General features: G+C 36.0%; 2 protein-coding genes and 1 pseudogene across 2 annotated transcripts; 1 reads left to right on the forward strand and 2 right to left on the reverse strand.

Moving 5' to 3' along the window:
• Positions 1 to 1746: 1746 nt before the first annotated feature.
• LOC147482705 (uncharacterized) lies at positions 1747 to 7050 on the reverse strand. Its single transcript, XM_086576731.1, has 5 exons — positions 6455 to 7050; positions 2665 to 2786; positions 2518 to 2558; positions 2336 to 2434; positions 1747 to 2146 (listed from the first exon to the last, which is right to left on the reverse strand). Exons 1-5 carry the CDS (start codon positions 6948 to 6950, stop codon positions 1975 to 1977), a joined length of 930 nt encoding a protein of 309 aa, XP_086432857.1. The 5' UTR covers positions 6951 to 7050; the 3' UTR covers positions 1747 to 1974.
• A 110-nt stretch (positions 7051 to 7160) lies between these two features.
• On the forward strand, positions 7161 to 11169 carry LOC147482706 (plant intracellular Ras-group-related LRR protein 3-like). Its single transcript, XM_086576730.1, has 3 exons — positions 7161 to 8037; positions 10045 to 10211; positions 10302 to 11169. Exons 1-3 carry the CDS (start codon positions 7387 to 7389, stop codon positions 10969 to 10971), a joined length of 1488 nt encoding a protein of 495 aa, XP_086432856.1. The 5' UTR covers positions 7161 to 7386; the 3' UTR covers positions 10972 to 11169.
• A 1499-nt stretch (positions 11170 to 12668) lies between these two features.
• LOC147482707 (chitinase 2 pseudogene) lies at positions 12669 to 17438 on the reverse strand (annotated as a pseudogene).
• Between the last annotated feature and the right edge of the window lie 1506 nt (positions 17439 to 18944).

An 18944-nucleotide genomic window follows, 5' to 3' on the forward strand; every position in this document is an offset into this window, starting at 1 on the left:
TTGTAGACCACTAACTTTGGCACCCGGAAAAAAAACGTGAGATATTTTAGTGAATGCTTCACGTTTTCTTTTGAATTGAGAATTGATTGCAATTTGGCAGATAGTGACAGACGACAAGTAACTTTTCCTTCGTTAGTTATCTGGTTGAATTAGCAAAAGCTAGCTTTTCAGAGTTCAACTTTCTACAGCAGCAGTGCAGTCATTTTGGTGTTGAGATTAATAGTCCCACTTCAGGAGTTCAAGCTTTTTTTTTTTTGGTAATCAGGATTCAGGAGGAGTTCAAGCTTAGCCGGTTAATATTATAGTTCTTGCCAGCTCCACTCAGTCCAATTGGTTTGAGACTTGAGTTGCTGCTCCAAGATTTAAGAGCAGGCCGGCTATCCCAAAAGGCGCCATATGCCCATATGTATGCGCCACGTCACCCGCTAAATAAAAACAACAACTTGTAATTAGGCTCAATCACCCCACAGAGGGCTGAGATGCTCCACTCACCCAACTGAGGGTCATAGTGGTGATCGTGCATTTAGGTAGAACATGCCTCAAACCGTCTCTGTAGTTGGAATGGCTCCTCCAAGCTCCTTCATCAGGATTAACATCGATCCTATTTAACTGATCTTCGTATATGTTCGATGGCTGAAGGGGTTTACAACACAAACTTCTTTGATATACAAAACTTGACCCTGAAAATAATTAGGCATACCACTGATAATGAATTCCAAGTGATTTAGACATAGAAACAAGATATAGGATGAAGTATGCTCATTTACTCGAAAGATGTTGGACCATGGTGAACGTGGAAGACATGTTGAGAATTAATTCTCACCATGGATACTCAGTAACCCATTTCGAATTGAGAATGCCATACCTCTTTTGGACTTATGTCTAAAATGCCGACTAGAGGAAGACTAATCTTGGCGTGAAAAAGGAAGTAATGAAGTACTCGCTAAAGATGAGATGTGACGAGCCTCACCAACAACTTGATACAATCACGACTGAACTGCTCATTGAGGTGTGAGGTTTTAATCAGAAAGGCATAAATTCTAAGTAGAGCGTCTCCTTGCTTAGTAAGCTCCTGATGTAACCATCACCATGCTGGCTGAAGAGCCTATACAAGTATCCATATGAAATACTTCTCTGTATCGCTAGAAGAAGATTCCAAGATAACTGGACATGAAGAAGGAAAACTTGCCAAACTTGAAGTTATGATATGTAAAAGCAGAATGTAAATGAAAAATGCAAAAAATATATAAGAAGAATGGGTGAAAACTTATAAAGATAAATATAATTTCTGAAAGGCAACAGACGGCCTTCCATGCCGACCTCTGAAATCTAATTATCCATCTATGTATCTTACACGTATGTACATTAAAGTCCGAAAATCCATTGACATATATTTATATATATATATATAAGTTGGCAATAACATATTCTAAAATGGAAAAAGATGCACTCAATGAAGAGCAGTAAAATCGTATGACCTAAAAAGCAGAAAATGATTTTAGGAGGAAATGGAATGCTAAATCAGTATTTGATAACGGATTTGAAATGCAAGGTGAGCCAGAAAGCATTACCTTATCTAAAGATTCAATTTTATCTTCCTGTCTTCATAATAAACCCTTTATAGCTGGTGGATTCTCGTTTGCACTGCGACAAGAGAAGAGCAGACACACGTACCTCTCCAGGCACAAGGCAAAGAAATTTTGCACTTTGTAGACATTATTGGAACCCCAAACAGCAAGACAATAATAAATGGAAACATAGAGAAACTAATTGATTGAATGTATACTAGAATGGATATTATAAACCTTTTAAGTACCTACAAATACGGCATCTGCCCTTTCTTTCACTAGGCCAATACAACAATAAAAAGTTTGGGATTATTCCAACTACTTATTTGGCCAAATCATATTTCTTTAAAATCAAAAGCATCCTAGAAGAACACCAACTCGATCATGCATACCAAGCATGAGAATTTCAATCTTGTAACGGCTTCTGTTTAGGAGTTTCCAGTAGATCATAGTGTCCATATCCATGAAACAACAACATAATAGGAGTCTTCCCGTCCTTTTCTAACTCCTCCCCATAGTTTGCTACGTTCACGAATGCACTTTTGACCTCATCAAGCATAAAGACAGATATCGGTGTCCTGCATGCATAAAGAAAAAATGTGCATGTCAAACTTGTCCACCAGAGTTATATTGATAATTTAGAAGGCAGCCATTAAAAAACATCAAGAATGAAACAAGAAGACAGTTGTGAATGCTCCTTTTTTCAAGGGAAAAAAATCATATAATCCTTGTAGGTCATGATGTGCAAAAAATGTTTTGAGACTTACTGAAGAACATAGGATGCCATCAGCAGCTCAGGTTCTCCTCCCCAACTGCGAGGCTGTTTTATACTCTTTAAGTAAGCATCAAAATCTCCTTCAATGAACCTGAGTACATCCAGGAGATATAATTGGGCGTAAAGCGCATATTTAAAAAGGATTACTTAAAACTCAATGAACAAAAATCTAACCATTCAGATTCCGTGCGCCTCTTCACTAGCTCGTCCACAACCTATACATCATTGTTATGCAAAAGAAGTCAATAGTAAATTGCTACTATTTCTATGACAATACATGATATTGCAGAGTAAAGTATAAAGTGCTAGTAAGGTACTAACTCGAGCTCTCAAGTCATCGGCAAGTTCTCTTTGGCGATCTTCATCAGGAGCCGCCTCTCCATTTCTTAGGCATGAACCATGTGCCAGAGCTCTAAAAAGGCATCGGCCATCAGCTGGGACCCCTGAAATCGACACTATTATTCCATCTCATGAAATGGTTTTTAACAATTTGAATAATCATGAAAACTACACATCAAAACAGTTAGATGTTGACTTGAAGAAAATGACAGGTGCATCAATGCAATTCGTTCAACTGACATAAATGCGGAACTTTGATATAATTGCAAAGAGAAAAATCAAGCACAACATAAATGGTCGAGTCTCCAACAATAAATGGAAGTCCAGATGTCCAGTCTCCAACAACTGACACCAATACACGTTAAAATAAACACAACATTTCTACTTTTTCTAACCGAAAGAACAGAGAATATAAACTAGATCTCCTTTCTTCAGAATGTGGTTACTCGGTTAGATGCCCAACTGTGTGCTTGTATCCACAGCCATATAGGAGAAACAGGGTTATGATTCCTTCCTAAAATTTCTCAGTAGAGGTATGGATATAAACATACAGACTAGAATGCTAAAGCTTTAAGTTCAGTTTTCTTTGGGAAAGTTTCATAGTTTGATACTACAGTCACATTCATTGCATATAAAATTGTGGCAAGATGCATTTTCCCGTATTAAAGTATGTTAAAAGAAAACTGACAATATGTTAAGTATTAAAGTTTTCCCACATTTTCCCATATTAAAGCTTGTTAAGTGTCTCTGTAAAAAGAATAATAACTGACAATTTTTTTTTGCTGGATAAGTGACAATTTAATCTCTGAGTAAGGAGGAAATATCCGTCTACTTGTCTAGAAGAAACGAATAAGTGGATGCTGGAGGCATCAATGAAGTATCTGGTTAAGTTTTCTGCAGCTAAATAGATTAGTTGTATCCATTTGTTTAATAGTCTGGAATATACACAAAAGATAGGTTGATGGGCTTAGGGAACTATAATCACTATCATAGCCAAACATGATAGCTCGAACCTCGATCAGTTTGGGACTCAATGGAATTGGAATAATTTATAATATGACTGGGGGAAACCGGTAAGGGGATGCGCGTTATCACCATTATGACATTTTTGGAACATACTTTCTTAATGGATACCATGCAATCGTGAAGCAATAAATACTCTACGTACCAAAACCTAGATTCACCGACTTGCTTTGAATACAGTAAATTAGGAAGAAAAGAAAAGAGAACGGTGGCCAGTTGAATGCTAAAGTGAAACCATAATACTACAGAAACGAGAATGGAAACAAGCTTTTACGTTATCATACAACTACAGACAAATATCAAGAGTGTGGGAATAAAGGCCATTAAATCTCCTATGTACTGACCCCAGAAGGAAAAAAAATAAATCCGTAACAGAACTAATAGTTAAAACTAACTTTGTTTCATTATTACATATACCTTGATATTACTCGGTACGTTATATGAGGACTCTCAAGTACTTTATCGTACTAAAATTTAACATAGAATTACCAATAAACCAAATGACTCGAAGCATGTTTGTCCCAATGTTACATAAAATGCTAGTTTACATCCTTCATAACCATAATAAACTTGATAAAAAGAAACATAATTAAACAAATGAGCGTATGCATGAAGGAGTTCAAGAATTAAACTATAATATAAGTTCAGATTAAGTGTTAACACCTTCACCTAGTGCAGTTGTTAAGGTAACCCACCTTTTCTGGGTAGGTCATCATCTATTTGGCCTTCCTCATTACAATCAAGCCAAGGCTTTGGTGACAGAAACTTCAGATGATATTATGACTCATAAATTACATTGCACGATTGGGAAGAAAATGGGATAATCAGAATTGATATATTAGAAAGGTTTGCATGAATATCAATAAAGGCATATACTGAGGTGAAATGACGTAGCAAGTTCGCTGAAGAAATACGGTTATGTAGAAGTATAGAGATCGAAGAAGGACAATGACTAAAAAAGGAAAGGGAAACAGAGAGGGTCCCTGCCATTCCTGCACCAATCTTGTGAAGAGGGGCAAGCCCAACATCCCTGTAGTTCTTTGGACAAGCTAGGTGAGGGGGTCTAAGTTTGTGGGTGCTTTGACAAGTAATTCCTTCTTTATGCCTCCATTACAAGTATCCTTGTTATCTTTTGACTTGGCATAGAGGCCAGCTGTCAAGTCAGGCATAAGGGCTCAAATTTTTATCTCCAGTAGGGTTTTGCAGAAGCCAAAGTTCAAGTAAGCACATTACGCCAAGAAGAAAAAAGAAGAAGAAAAAGACAGCAGAACTCCTCACGGAATCCACTTTTGAAATCCGAGTGTCAGTATGGTCAATGTAATTGTTTCTCTAGGATACAGTGCCATTACTGATAAATTAATATACTGTAATTATCAATTGATGTACATAACTATTTATTCAATAAGCCTTTCTGCACAAAAATATTACAATATTAGATGTTTTGGCACATTAAATGTGATTGTAATTACAAAGAACAAACTTGATACTTTTCTTACGAATGCAATAGCCTAGGGCACATAATTAACATCCTAGATATATATAACACTCATATACGTATTCATTAACAAAATCATATATACGTTAGTACGGTGAGAACGGAGAATGTTTGCCTACGATACATGAATAATGCTATCAATATATCTCATCCTAAGATTATAACATGAAATCATTTCAGATTTTGATTAGTAACAACTAACAAGTTAGATTCCAATCAACGGTTGTCATATTCTTTTGTTCGATCTTTCTACTTTCAAGTGCTCATTCATAAATTATGAACAATGCAAGTTAGGCAATCATTGCTCTAAATGATGACAATCTTGGGAAACTATTAGAAATAATTACCAGAACGTCCTAACCTTCTTTCCTTCATCACATATTGGTGACCTCTTGTCAGCAAACTTTTATCTCTCATTCCTATCTTCAAATGGGACTTTCCTCAAACAGATGAGAAGTTGAGAACCACCTTAAGGGCAAACCTTAAGCCCCTTTGTTTTTTTTTTCTACTGTTTTCTTGGTGGCCCTGACAGTAGTAGTTAACCTGAGACAAAGGGTATCAATATCTATCTTGATGAGCATTGCCAGTAGTAGCTTATGACTAGCTTAGCATCTTATGTCTTCGGGACCTACTAAAGGTTCCCCATTCACATGAAACAGTGACCAATTGGAAATTAGGGCACTAGTATATTTGAATCATTGAATCAATCGATGTTTTCACAGGCGTTGGGGGCAAGGAGGCAAGGCTCACTAGATGTTAGGATCTTCGAAACCAAAAAGATGACGAGGCTTACAAGTAGGATATACAACACCACTGTGGCACTTATTGGCCATCAATTGCATTTGGGTTGGGATGGCTAACCATTTGTTAAAGAAAGTTGACCACTTCCTAAGGTGTCCATACTTGGGTTCACTATCTACATGTTCACTAATTTTGTTTTGAAAGAATTTTTTAAAAAATAAAAAATACAAAAATTTAAACTGATTAGGAAAAAATAACTCTTTACAAATTTAATCATCTTTAATTAACAGGGAATTAAATGAATACAAAGAATTAATACCAAGACATAATTAAATTTCAAAAGAAAATTTATTAACTGTCTCAGTTTTAGGCATAAATAATAATTAGTACAAAAAGAATCACCTAAAATGAATTTTCTAATCTTGATAAAATTTTTGTAACTTTAGCATCTGCTCATTCAAATAAAAATTTAGTAATTTAAATAAAATAAAATTAAGAAAAAAAAAAATGTACCTATCACTTTGTAATTACTTGAGTTTTTCTCCTCAGTCCCTTTAGAAACATTCTTATTGCGTTTTCCTTTAGAAATTTTCTTGCGACGATTTCGCTTATTAGTACCATCACCAACAGCTGCAGAATTACTACCATCAGCAGCCACCAAACCACCATTATCAGCAGCACTTTCCTCGTGATTTCCACCATAAGAAAGACATGCAAACACTCCAAGAAGTAGCAAAGCTGAATCAGACCCCGCATTTATATTGGTCGACCCTCGGCCTCCATGCTCACCGGATAACAACTGTCGTGGATGTTTGATTCGACGATTCAGTTTTGTTGGCTGTATGGCATGCCAAATGGGAGCAACAGTACTCTGATCGCTTCGCCATTCATCGTCGCCAATATTGTTTCTAACAAATAGTGGTTGCCTATATTGAGTTGCGCTATGGGCTAGTGTCAATGCCAGTAAAAGAAACCATGGCTTGAAACGCGAAAGCAATGCCCCTTGCATGTGTATATCAGTTGAGCTAGTTGAGAGCAACAACACCTGAAGATATTTTTCCGACTTCACAGAGAAATGAGGTGAAGGAAGGATTTAAAGGCAGCAGGTCCCCCATTACACAGTGGGTCCCAATGAATCTCATATGAATCTTGCCACTGTACTGTATTATTATTGTGATTCTATCAAAAGTTCAAAACAAAAGGAGAAATGACTAAATTTATGGGTGGACTACGAGATTATGTCCCGGGCCTCCGGAGCAGCCCAGATAAAAAGTCAAGACCGGCCCATTGAAACTTTCTGTTTCATCCGGATTGCCTGCAGCGACAGAATCAAATTCGTAAAAGTTGTTATTATTTTGCTTTTTTCTCAATATATTTATCATCGTTTTAAAACATTTTATTCATTGCTAGGTTGTGTTGTATAAGGTTTCCCCTTTTGAAAAACAATGGAGCCAAACCCGACAAAATTCCCCATGCTATCCTATGTAATGTCTAGAATCCCTCATTTTGGACCCAAACCGAGTTTCGACATAGAACAAGCACAAGCATCCCATGCAACAAACAATGCCCAGTTAATGCCTCATTTGAACGACCCAGAGGTGATTAAATCAATGAAACTAGCTATCTCCGAGGTTTCGCAAACCCGGTCGGTTTTACAATCTCTTGGTGATCGACCCGATCATGAATCGGTTGACTCAGCCCGGACCAAGATTGCTGAAATCGAGGCAAATTTATCTCAGAAGATGGAAGAGATTGTATTGAGTCCAAAACCAGAAGCAGAGAAAGAGAGAGAGATTTATAAAGCGGTGGTGAGACTGGATGAATTGCATGAAGCTTATGAGAATTTATTGAGAGATGCTGAGAATCGGTTGCAGAAGATTTATTATTCAGCTGTTGCGGCGGGGAAAGGGGTGGAAGAAAAGGTGGAGGTGCTGGAGGAGGATGAGGTGAATGAGGAAGTGATAGAAATTTTGCGCAAGGCCGAGAAAGGATTGGAGAGGGTGGAGTTACCGGAAAGGAAATTGAGGTTTCTTCCTGAGGAGTTTGGGAAGCTTCGTGGATTGGTTGCTCTTAATCTTTCAAGAAATGAACTTGTGGTTAGTTTCTTTACTATCTGTCTTTCATTTGTTTTTGAGATTATGACAAGTTGCAATGGAAGAAATTAGAAAAAATATTGAATTGATATTTGCATAGTGATATTGATGTGTATTTGCATAGTGATAAATTGTCCTTGATTTGATCAATGTATCCATCTTGAAACTGCTAGAATCATAAGTTTGTGTGAAAATCAACGCTTGTCATGATTTGCGCAAATGCGGCAGAGCTCCTACCAAGGTATGCGTTTTGCTAATATTTGGATATGCTGGATTGCCCAGGTAATTGAGGAACTTGAGTATAAAATTGTTGAATGAAATATAAGGTTGCAAACCCAACGGATATTTTTTTCTTTGAAGTGTAACCAGATCTTAGGATCCTAATTATGGTTTATTCACAATTCATATATGTGTGTGATAATGACCCTCATGTTTGTTATAGCTGTAGTACATCACTACTTTGTTCCAGAACTGCATTTTAGAAACTTGCAAACACATTTCTTAATATGCAGAGGTCAAAGTGAAGTCTCCATTTGCGTCCATGTTAGACACGTCACGACTTCTTTACTGGTTTTCTAAAGTGATATTGTTCTTTTTAATGTAGACTCAATCATCCGCATATATATTTTTGCCAGAATTTCCAAAGACAAACATCTTGAAGACAGACATCTTGTTTCTCCTTAATGGTGTTATGTTAACTTACTGTACACTTGTGGTGGAGAAAAAGGCAGAGAAGAATATCAAACCAACTTTATCTTAACTTCACTTGGGAAGATCTATTTTTGCTCTCTTGATAGAAAATCTATGTGATTGGTGATAGCATAGTGCTTACTGTTTCCTGTTCCAATTTGGTTACTCTTTACATTTTTATTGACTAGTACAAAGTTGTCTAACAGAGGTGCACTCGGAAACTCGGAAAGAAGAGGAAATTAATTTATTTTGTTCTTACTCATTATACTCTATATACACTTGCGATGGTGAAAGTAAAGGAAGGAAAAAATAACATGGAGGAGATTAAACCAACAAACCCCAGATTTTCTCAACCACAGTTGTGGAATATGCTTTTTAATTTACTCTTGATATACACATGTTCTATGTGCTAGTTGATTGATAGCAGTTCCGTACTGCTCTCTTTTCACATGTTATTTTTGAATTCTCTAGACTAGCGCGCGTAGATAATAGTGGTTTAGACATTTTAGTACCTTTTTAAATGGAAGTACCTTTCATCGAAGGGTGTTCAACTCTTAACTAGTTATTGAACAGTAGATTTCACTTTTAAGCTCACAAAGTGCTTCTGGAGCAATTGTCAAAGCAAGAGAGTATCTCAACCTCCCTGTAGAGGACCTTGATTGTGTGTGTCTTCTTTGTGGATATTATGCATACTACCTCATACTCTTGAGGGATTGATCTCCAAGTTGTTTGTCTTCCTAAAATAATAATTTCTCCCCAGCTCCCCCCCTTGTATTTCACATTTTTTAGCACTCTTCATTCTGATTTATAATGCCTTTCCACGGTGCCCATATTTCTGCTTTGAAAGTACTGGCCGGGCATGGTGTCCCTCCCTAATCTATCTAACCCATACTTGGCTTTGATAACATTGTTATACATAGCTATTTATACAAGCTATTTAGTAGAGTATGCGGTTATAAGCTAGAAAGGGTGCTATGGATTCTCTTTCAAGAATTGACTTTTTGTATCATTTAGTACTATTGATTTTGGTAGCATTCAAGAAGAAGTGGAAGAAAAGAAGTGGAATACAGTAATTTTTATTAGGGTTTTGTTTTTAGTACATTAGTTCATCGGCGGGATGCTTAATACAGTGTGTCTGCAAGTTCAAAACTCTGACCTCATAATTAGTGTGGAAACATTGCAGCAGTTCTACCACAAGGATGGTAGTGGAAAATTGCATCTGTTCTGTTTTTTGCCAAACAAGAGAGTTGTTCTTATAAAATGTTTGGGAATTTTCATATCTGACTCTGATTTTTATCTGCTTTGTGCTTGTGCGAACAGACTGTACCTGATTCAATAGCAGGGCTAGAACGTCTGGAGGAGCTTTATCTTTCTTCCAACCTTTTGGAGTCTCTGCCAGATTCCATTGGATTGTTGTTTAACCTTAAAATTCTGGATGTTTCCTCAAACAAGCTGAAGGTCTTACCTGACAGCATCTCTCATTGCAGGTATCCATCATCTTCTGTCTATTCATAAACCCACCTTGTGTTTCAAATTTTTTTTCATGTCATGAGTTAATTCATTGTATTGTAATCTAGATCACTGGTACAGCTGGAAGTAGGTTACAATTCTCTGGCATATTTGCCAACAAGCATTGGGTATGAACTAGTGAATCTAAGTAGGCTCTCTATTCAATACAATAAGATCCGATCCTTTCCAACTTCCATTTGCGAGATGAGGTCTTTGCGCTATATGGATGCCCATTTCAATGAGCTTCACAGTCTGCCATATGCTCTTGGGCGACTGACAAATCTTGAGATCCTGAATCTCAGCAGCAACTTCAGTGACCTCAGAGAGCTTCCTAATACGTTTGGGGATTTGATCAATCTTAGGGAGCTTGATCTTAGCAACAACCAAATTCATGCTCTTCCAAATACATTTGGTCGGCTCGACAATTTGAACAAACTTAACCTGGAGCAGAACCCACTTGTCATTCCTCCTATGGATATTGTGAATAATGGAGTTGAAGCTGTGAAAGAGTTCATGACAAAGAGGTGGCATGATATCCTACTTGAGGAAGAACTAAGGAGCAGGGCTGAAGAACATAACGAAGAGCAGGCTGGGTGGTTGAAACGCAGCACTTCATTGGTGACCCGCAGCACCTCGTTGTTGACTAAGGTGGCTTCTACAGTTTCTGACAGTGTTACAGAATACTTGAGGGGTGGAGCGAACTCTCCAAGAGACCCATATCTTGATCAGGACTTGTGATTTTGCGATCATCTAGGTCTCTGGTTGCGTGTAAACTCCATGTTCTTATTCATTCAAACATATGGCGTTGCTTTTCTGTTTTGCTTTTATTTCCTCTTTTACTCAGAATTTGTAGTACATGAAGTTATATTCCTGGTTTGATAAGAAATTAGACGCACAGATCTGAAAGTAATAAGCATGACATTTGAAAGCTTTAAACTCTTTGAAAGGGCTGGTATTTAACTAAAGAAGGCCAACTTGAAGGTCTTAATGCTTTGTAATTGTAGCAGCTGTTATATTCTATTTCCGCTGTTATATTCTAGATGTTTGTTTTTCAAATGCAAAATTTGTTTTGCAAATTAGCTTATTTTGAATTGCATGATTTCACCTGTTTCCTGTGCTAAATCTAGCTGAGAAAATGCTTTGAAACTAAATGCCGGCTCAACCCTTTTCAAACTATGCCAGGCCTCAAATTTGGAAGGCCTCATAAATTTATCCACATATTTATTTATTATTTAATTTTATAAAGAAAAAAATGGATAAATTTGTTTACAAATGGGTTTTCTATCCACGCTAAATTTCTAAATCAATTCAATGTATTAATATTAATCAATGGCTACAAAAGCCGTAGTAATTTCAGTTTTTGTAGGAAAACACCATTTAACAAATTGTTTTTGGAAGAATAAAACAAATCGGAAAATCCCACATTTAGTGGCCTCTTAATTAAAGAAATTGTCATTAAACTTCTCTCATTAAATTTTTCTCTCTCACTTGTTCTATTTCACTAATTTCAAGTTTAACCATTTGTCAATTTCACTTTTGAGTTCTAAATGGTTAATCATCAATTCATCATTAATTAACTCACAGTTTTTGTGAAATTTGATTTATTATTATTATTATTATTTGATTTGATTTATTTATTTCAATATGAATCTATTTTTATTTTATTTTTTTATAGTTTTGATGTTTATTTGGTTATGTTTTCGTTGTTTTTTCATTCGATTTGAGTCATAATGCTAGATTTTCGTTCTTAATTTATAATAAAATTGTGAATATATAGTGATTTTTTTTTTTTTGTGATTATAGATGGTCTAGGAAATAAACAATAAAGCTCTAGCCTAAGGCCACATTTTGGTTGCCCTGAAACTATCAATTTAAATTCTTTTAGGAATGGAAAATGCAATGATCAATTCATTTACTTGGAAAAACACCAAACGTTTTAAGAATAACTGAAGTGGTAGCAACGTTTCTTCCTTTTAGATGACCATGTTACAGAAGATTTCAACCAATTGAAGGGTCAAACAATGCATTTTGTTGTCTATCAAGAATCATTTAGAAGCAATTAACCCAATTTGAGCATTCCCAAAGCAACTTTTTTTTCACTTTCACGTAGAACTATTTCCCCTCTTTGCTACTTTTGTGGTGAAAAATAAAAAAAAGTTACCCAATACAGAGGTGACTTTAAACTTCGGACGGAATGTTTGATTCCGTTTGATTTTGTCTGAATGTAAAAATGGAAAAAACGCGCCGAACAGAATGAAACATCCCGTCCGAAGTTAAAAAAAAAACCGAAAAAACACACGGCCGGAAAACATTCCGTCCGAAAAAAAACCAATTTTTTAAATAAAAAAACACACGAGATGGAATAAAACATTCCGTCTGAAGCTCACAACTCAATGAAAATCTCAGTAGCAAGTGTTACCCTTGTTGTGACTTAGTTAGAAGTCACCGACTTTGTCACCTTTGCATTGGGCAAGGGTTTTTTGGTATTCAAAAGTGAAAACTCTCAATTTCCTCTCCTCATGACTTGCATTGGGAATGCTCTTAAAGCCTTGTTTCGCAGAATCATCAGCAGCACTCCATACGAAAATACCCCCAAGCTTTTTCTGCCCCTTAAGCTCGTTGCAAGCTTTAAAGAACCCGTCATCAGGGTCTATACCTCCACTAGCATCACTAATGATACTTGCAAGAATCTGCCCCCCTTCATAATTTGAGGCCTGTTCATTGAAAAATCTCACATATTGTGAAACACTGATGCCCTTGTCGTATGCGTAGAATTGGAAGTTTACGTAGTCTATTGCATGGCCATTTTTCCTCCACAACGCAATGTAAATATGTAATGGCTTTGAATAGGACCATCGTCATATGGAGCTATTGATGCAAATGAGATCGTCCCACTTTTCTTTAGTGCTACTATGAGCCTTCCAATGCACTCAGCAAACGTGTTGGGGTCAGGTTTAAAGTGATCATAATCCACATCTATACCATCAATATGATACATTTTTATGATTCTGGTTAATGAAGAAACAGGCATTTTCAACCCAAGAGTCAATTGATTTTGGTGCGAAATAAGCATCCTTATTGCCGACACTGTTTCCTCCTAAGCTGAATAGCTGATAGCGACCTTGACATTGGAGTGGTGTCTTTTATAGAAGCAACTTCTCCTGGACCTCCTGGACCTAGATGGCCAGTCTCCCAAAATACGTTGAACTTCCCATTAGTAGGCGACGGGGAGTTTTCATTGGTGGTGTAATCAATGACGAAAGAAAGGATGAAGTGGAATTCTACGCCAGGATTTATAGGCACGTCTGTGAACTTGATTGAGTTCGATTCTGCTCCAATGTATTCTCGGAAGAGGTTGGAATTGGCAGCTACAAGCAAAAACAGAGCATCAGTGAGAAATTAGAAGTGAATTCTTGTTGACTACCCAAAAAAAAAAGTGAAAAACATGAAGAATCTTGTTACATTGCCTATAGTCATTTTCACCAATCACCGTACGGGTTTAAAACGGTGTATTTGAAAAAAAACTTAGTTCGTGTTTTAAACGGAACGTCTCGGGAAAAAAACGTAAAAAAACGTGGGCATAAAAAAACGGGTTTTAAAATGTATAATACGTAAAAGAAACGGTAAAAACCGATGATAAAAAATATAATATATAATGAGTTTGATTTTTTATAAGAGTGGAAAAAAGAATAGGCACATAAAATAAAAATAATAATAATACAAATGAAAGAAAATTCAAATACATGAAAGTATCAAATTATCATTACTCATCCAAATACTAAAAGTTTTAGATTCAGTACCAAAACACGACTCTAAATAAGATACTACTGATTACCAACCATAATGCCATAATCAAGTACTACAAATAAATTAATAATTTTAAAATTTCTAATTATTAATAGTCCAAAGCAAAATAGAACTGTCTCAATAAGTCAATCTAACACTCACTCTTCAAAAAGGTAAACTTCAAAATCCCTTTTTCTTCTCGCTTTTTCTTTTAGAAAAAAAAAAAAAAAAATTAAATGGGAGATTTTCAAAATCTCGGGTTTTAAACGTTTTTTAAGTTTAAAACGCGTTTTTTTTTTAAAAACCCGGATTTTAAACTAGAACAAGACGCCTTGCCAATATATCGGGTTTTAAACGCCGAATTTGGTGACAATGCCTATAGTCGTATAAATCTTATTAGTGTGATATTCTTTTGGCCCTTTGGCCCATAGGCCATATCTCAGGGAATCCACCTTTCAAGACTTTTAGACCCATATTCTCTAATTCTTAAATGGGAGGTGGTTTTAGGGACATATTTTATCTTAACACGTAAACAAACTCAAAATCGTTAGGGTATTTATAAGTTTTGGATTAAACTAATTTTTTGTAGATATGATTTCTTAACTATTCTAAACATTGTCACAAATAATCAAAAAAATAAAAAAATTCCAAACTTATCAAATGTAGTTAACAATTTACAATATTTGGCTAATTGTAGACCGTTCATTTTCACCATTTTTTATACTATATTTGACAAGTTTAGAAATTTTTGATTTTTTTGATTATTTATGACAATGTTTAGAATAGTTAGGAAATCATATATACAAAAAATTAGCCTAATCCAAAACTTAGAAATGCCCTAACGATTTTGAGTTTGTTTACGTGTTAAGATAAGATATGTCCTAGAACCCCTCACTTCTTAAATAACTTGCATTTTGAGTCCTCAAATTTCAATGGTAAGGTGTGTTTACTGTTCACTTGATCATTATTATAATTATAAGTTCTTAGAGCATCTCTTAGTGGAGGTATCACATGCATATTTGCCTCCACTATTCGGAATTTCACAAAAAACCATCTCTAGGTGGAGGCAAATGTGGAGGTATATATCACCTGTCTAGCCGCATCCGTGGATGCAAATTTGCGGTTTCGGATGCAGATGCGGTGCGGCAGTGACAATGTTGCGTGGGTTCTTTTTTTGACTTTTTCAATTTGGTGCAACAGTGGGAATGCCACATGGGTTTTGTGCTCAATACTCGTAAGTTTCACTCTGTCTTATTGAAATTCGATTTTAGAAATGTTAATTGAATGTTTGAATGTTGGAATTTTGAGGTTAAAGGGATTTTAGAATTGAATAAAAGTTGATTTTAGAATTGAATTGAATTGAATTGTGGTTGAATTAGAATTGTGATTGAATTGATTTTAGAATTGAATTAGAATTGCAAATTCGATTTTAGAATTGAATTGAATGTTGATTTTAGAATTGAATTGAATTGAATTGTGATTGAATTGAATTGAATTGAATTGTGATTGAATTGATTTTAGAATTGAATTAGAATTGCAAATTCGATTTTAGAATTGAATTGAATGTTGATTTTAGAATTGAATTAGAATTGTGATTGAATTGAATTGAATTAGAATTGTGATTGAATTAGAATGTTTGTATTAGAATGTTGGAATTGATGTTAGAATGTTAGTTTGAAATTGTGCGTTTTATTTAAATTGAAGTTATAAAGAAGATATTGTTGATTGAATTACAGGTGCCACGCAAAATGAGTAACAAGGGTAAACGATTTTTCGGTCGAAAATCAGTTAGTAGATTGACATAAAAGTCAACGTCAGTGCTAAACGTGAATGAGGATGGAAACGAAGTCTATAATTTGCAAAACCCTCCAGTAATTCAATTTCCGGATCCAGTCGATCTACTAACACATGCTACATTGGATACAAACCCGAAAACTCACATATCTCATCGTGTAAATATGGTAAGCAATTGATCGTTAAATTTGATTTATTTAACATCATAATTTGTATTTTCTTTAATTTTAATGAAGTGTTTTGAATAAATGTTTAGGGAGGGAGGGGGAGATGAAATTGCGGTATTGTTGGGCATCCGCGAACAATTGGTGGAAGATAATGCTTGACAAAGGAGATTGTTTTGAAAGCATAATAAATGAAATTTTACAATCTCCGTTTGGGTTATTGTTTCGATGTGGTTATCAAAACGCCGACCGTGGTTTTATATTCGCTTTGATTGAGCAGTGGTGGGACACAACTCACATTTTCTACTTTCCACAAGGCGAGATAGGCATCACTCCAATGGATGTTACTATGCTCACAAAAAATGAACGTAGGAAGGGGAAATGCCATTATGTTTGGAGAAGGTTGGTTCGCGACTTTTGATTATGCACAGCAAAGTTAATCGAATATACGGTCGGAGCTTGGGCTAAAGGGGGTATCAAACCCTCCTTTTTTGTGAATGAGTTCATGGAGAAAACGAAAGAGAGTGACGAAGGTTGGTGCCCGATGAGTACAAATCAAGATAGATATTTGCGAGTATTATATTTTTACTTTATCACGCAGTGTTTCTTCCCTACGGGTGATAGTTCACTGAGATTAGGTTGGATAAAGTGTTTGGTTTAGTTAGAATACATGCATTAGAATGATTGGGGTGGTGCTATGTTTGGAGCTTTGATTTACGCGTTGGATCAAGTGTGTCGAGTCACAACTAATGATGCGGATGGTCAATGTGGTGGCTTCACCCTTCTTTTACAAGTAAGCTTTAAATTTTTAGTATTATAACTTTATGATAGTATTATAATTTTTAAATTACATACAAGTTTGATTTTGATATTTTGTTTTTATGATATTATTGGTGGCATGAGTACATACCTACCATGACTCCTCTTCTGAGACCGAACTTGGACCGTGATATCGTCCCACGGATTAGAGCATGGATGAATGACTTTAAAGATCGCCGAAATAGTCAAGGACGCCACAACATTCACTTAGATCGTAACCAACTCGAGACTAGGTCGTCATTGACGATACAATGGACACCATGGTTTCATACTCGATATATGCAATTAAATGTTGATGATGTGGAGGGAGATACCATGGATAATGTTTGGTTACGTGAGGCGATTCACCGTGTAGGTCTTTCGTATAATCTTACAATGTGCCGAATCGTCTTTGAGTTTGGAGGTATCATCGTGTGGTACCTGGGCGATAGGTGTTGTCACCAAATCGTTGGGACACCTTTCATCCCACACCCTCTTCCAGAGAATATGTGTCCATTGGGAAGAGCCAGTCAATGGAGGTCCTATCTTAGAATGAATGAAGACTTGTGGCCACAAGCTTCTCTATATTTAAATATATGTGAATAATGACTGCGATAATTACTGGGATCGCATCTCAAGGGGTCTTATATTACCTGCTAACATGTACAGAGCTGCTAACATAGACTTTGTGGGACATAAGACTATTAGAAGTGATTTGCGTATCCTACACCCTACTGAGCCTTACTCTTCATCTCAAGGTCCTTACGAGTCTTTTGTTCCAGCTCCTTCCGATCTGGACAACCTATGGAGTTATGACATAATTACATCTCAGGGAATGCATGTCGCTATACCTATACCTCATGTTAATCAAAGTTATCTTTCGAACCTTATCCCAGATTTTGACACTCTAGATGAGGTTAGTATTTGGTTTATATTTTGAAACTTGAATTATATTTGGTTTATAGTGATGATTTTTTTTAAAGTTATTGATTTTTTTGTAGGCTACACTTAGAGCGCGATATGCCGAGTCGCAGCTAATGATGCATGAGATGCGCAATTCGGTTATGACTACAACCGACGAATACTATCATTATTTGGTGGCTGAGTGAGAAGATAAGCAAAAGTCACATGATAGAGTCACAGAGTTAGAAGCGCATATTCTAGAAATGATATTGCGAGAATCATAGTGAGGGAGTAAATCAAAGAAAAGGCAACCTGGTGAGGGTTTAAGTCGAAATTAGTTTATTTTATTTTTTATGTTTGTATTGATTGATAATGTTTCTATGGATTATGTTTAATGAATGAATTGAATTATGTTTGTTTAATGAATGAATTTTGGTTAGTTGAATGGATATGTGGATTGTTGAGTTGTGGAATGAATAGTAATAGATTGTGGCGTGAGTGAAATGGAATGAATAGAGTGAAATGGATATGAATTTTTAGGAAATTTGTATATGAATAGAAGAACAAAATTTCTTAGTTTTTGCGTCTGCCAGGTACAGACGGCATAGTTTCTGTCGTCCGTCCATTTAATTAAAACGGGAGACAGACGACATAGTTTTTGCCGTCTGTACATAAATAACCAACATATGGTAGAAACTATGCCGTCTGTATCCCGAAACTTATTATGGCAGCTGCTAGCGAAGGTCTTAACTTTGGCTTGGATTTTTACTCCTTCCAAATTTAAGAACTTTTTAGCATCCCCATTGGAATGACATTTTTGTGGTTGAGGTGCTATATTTGCCTTTAACAGCCCATATAGGCCCCCCATTGGACTTGCTCTAAGAGACTCCATTCATACTTCCTATTTCCTTTAGTTGGATACTTGAATGTGATCTCATGGCATCACTGAAGAAAATTTATAAGAAATAGAACGTACATCTCAAACTTTGCCTCATGGGCTTCTGACCTGTGAAACTTCATAGTTATAACCATTGACACTTAACTACCATCCTTAATTCTTTTATCAAACAAGTTGTCAACAGATAAGAAAGTACTGGCATTGGATATGTTCATGGAGTAGGAGTTTTAGTTGAGAGAATGGACTGCTTATTAGGAATCTTATGTAGGAGTCCCAGTTTATTTTTATTGGGGAGGATTAGGGGACCATAGAGACTGTACAAAGAAATCCTTGGTGTAAACTTGTCTTTATTGGCATTGAAACAACCC

Source organism: Coptis chinensis, chromosome 8, assembly GCF_015680905.1.
Source record: "Coptis chinensis isolate HL-2020 chromosome 8, ASM1568090v1, whole genome shotgun sequence".
In the NCBI taxonomy this organism is placed as follows: Eukaryota; Viridiplantae; Streptophyta; class Magnoliopsida; order Ranunculales; family Ranunculaceae; genus Coptis; species Coptis chinensis.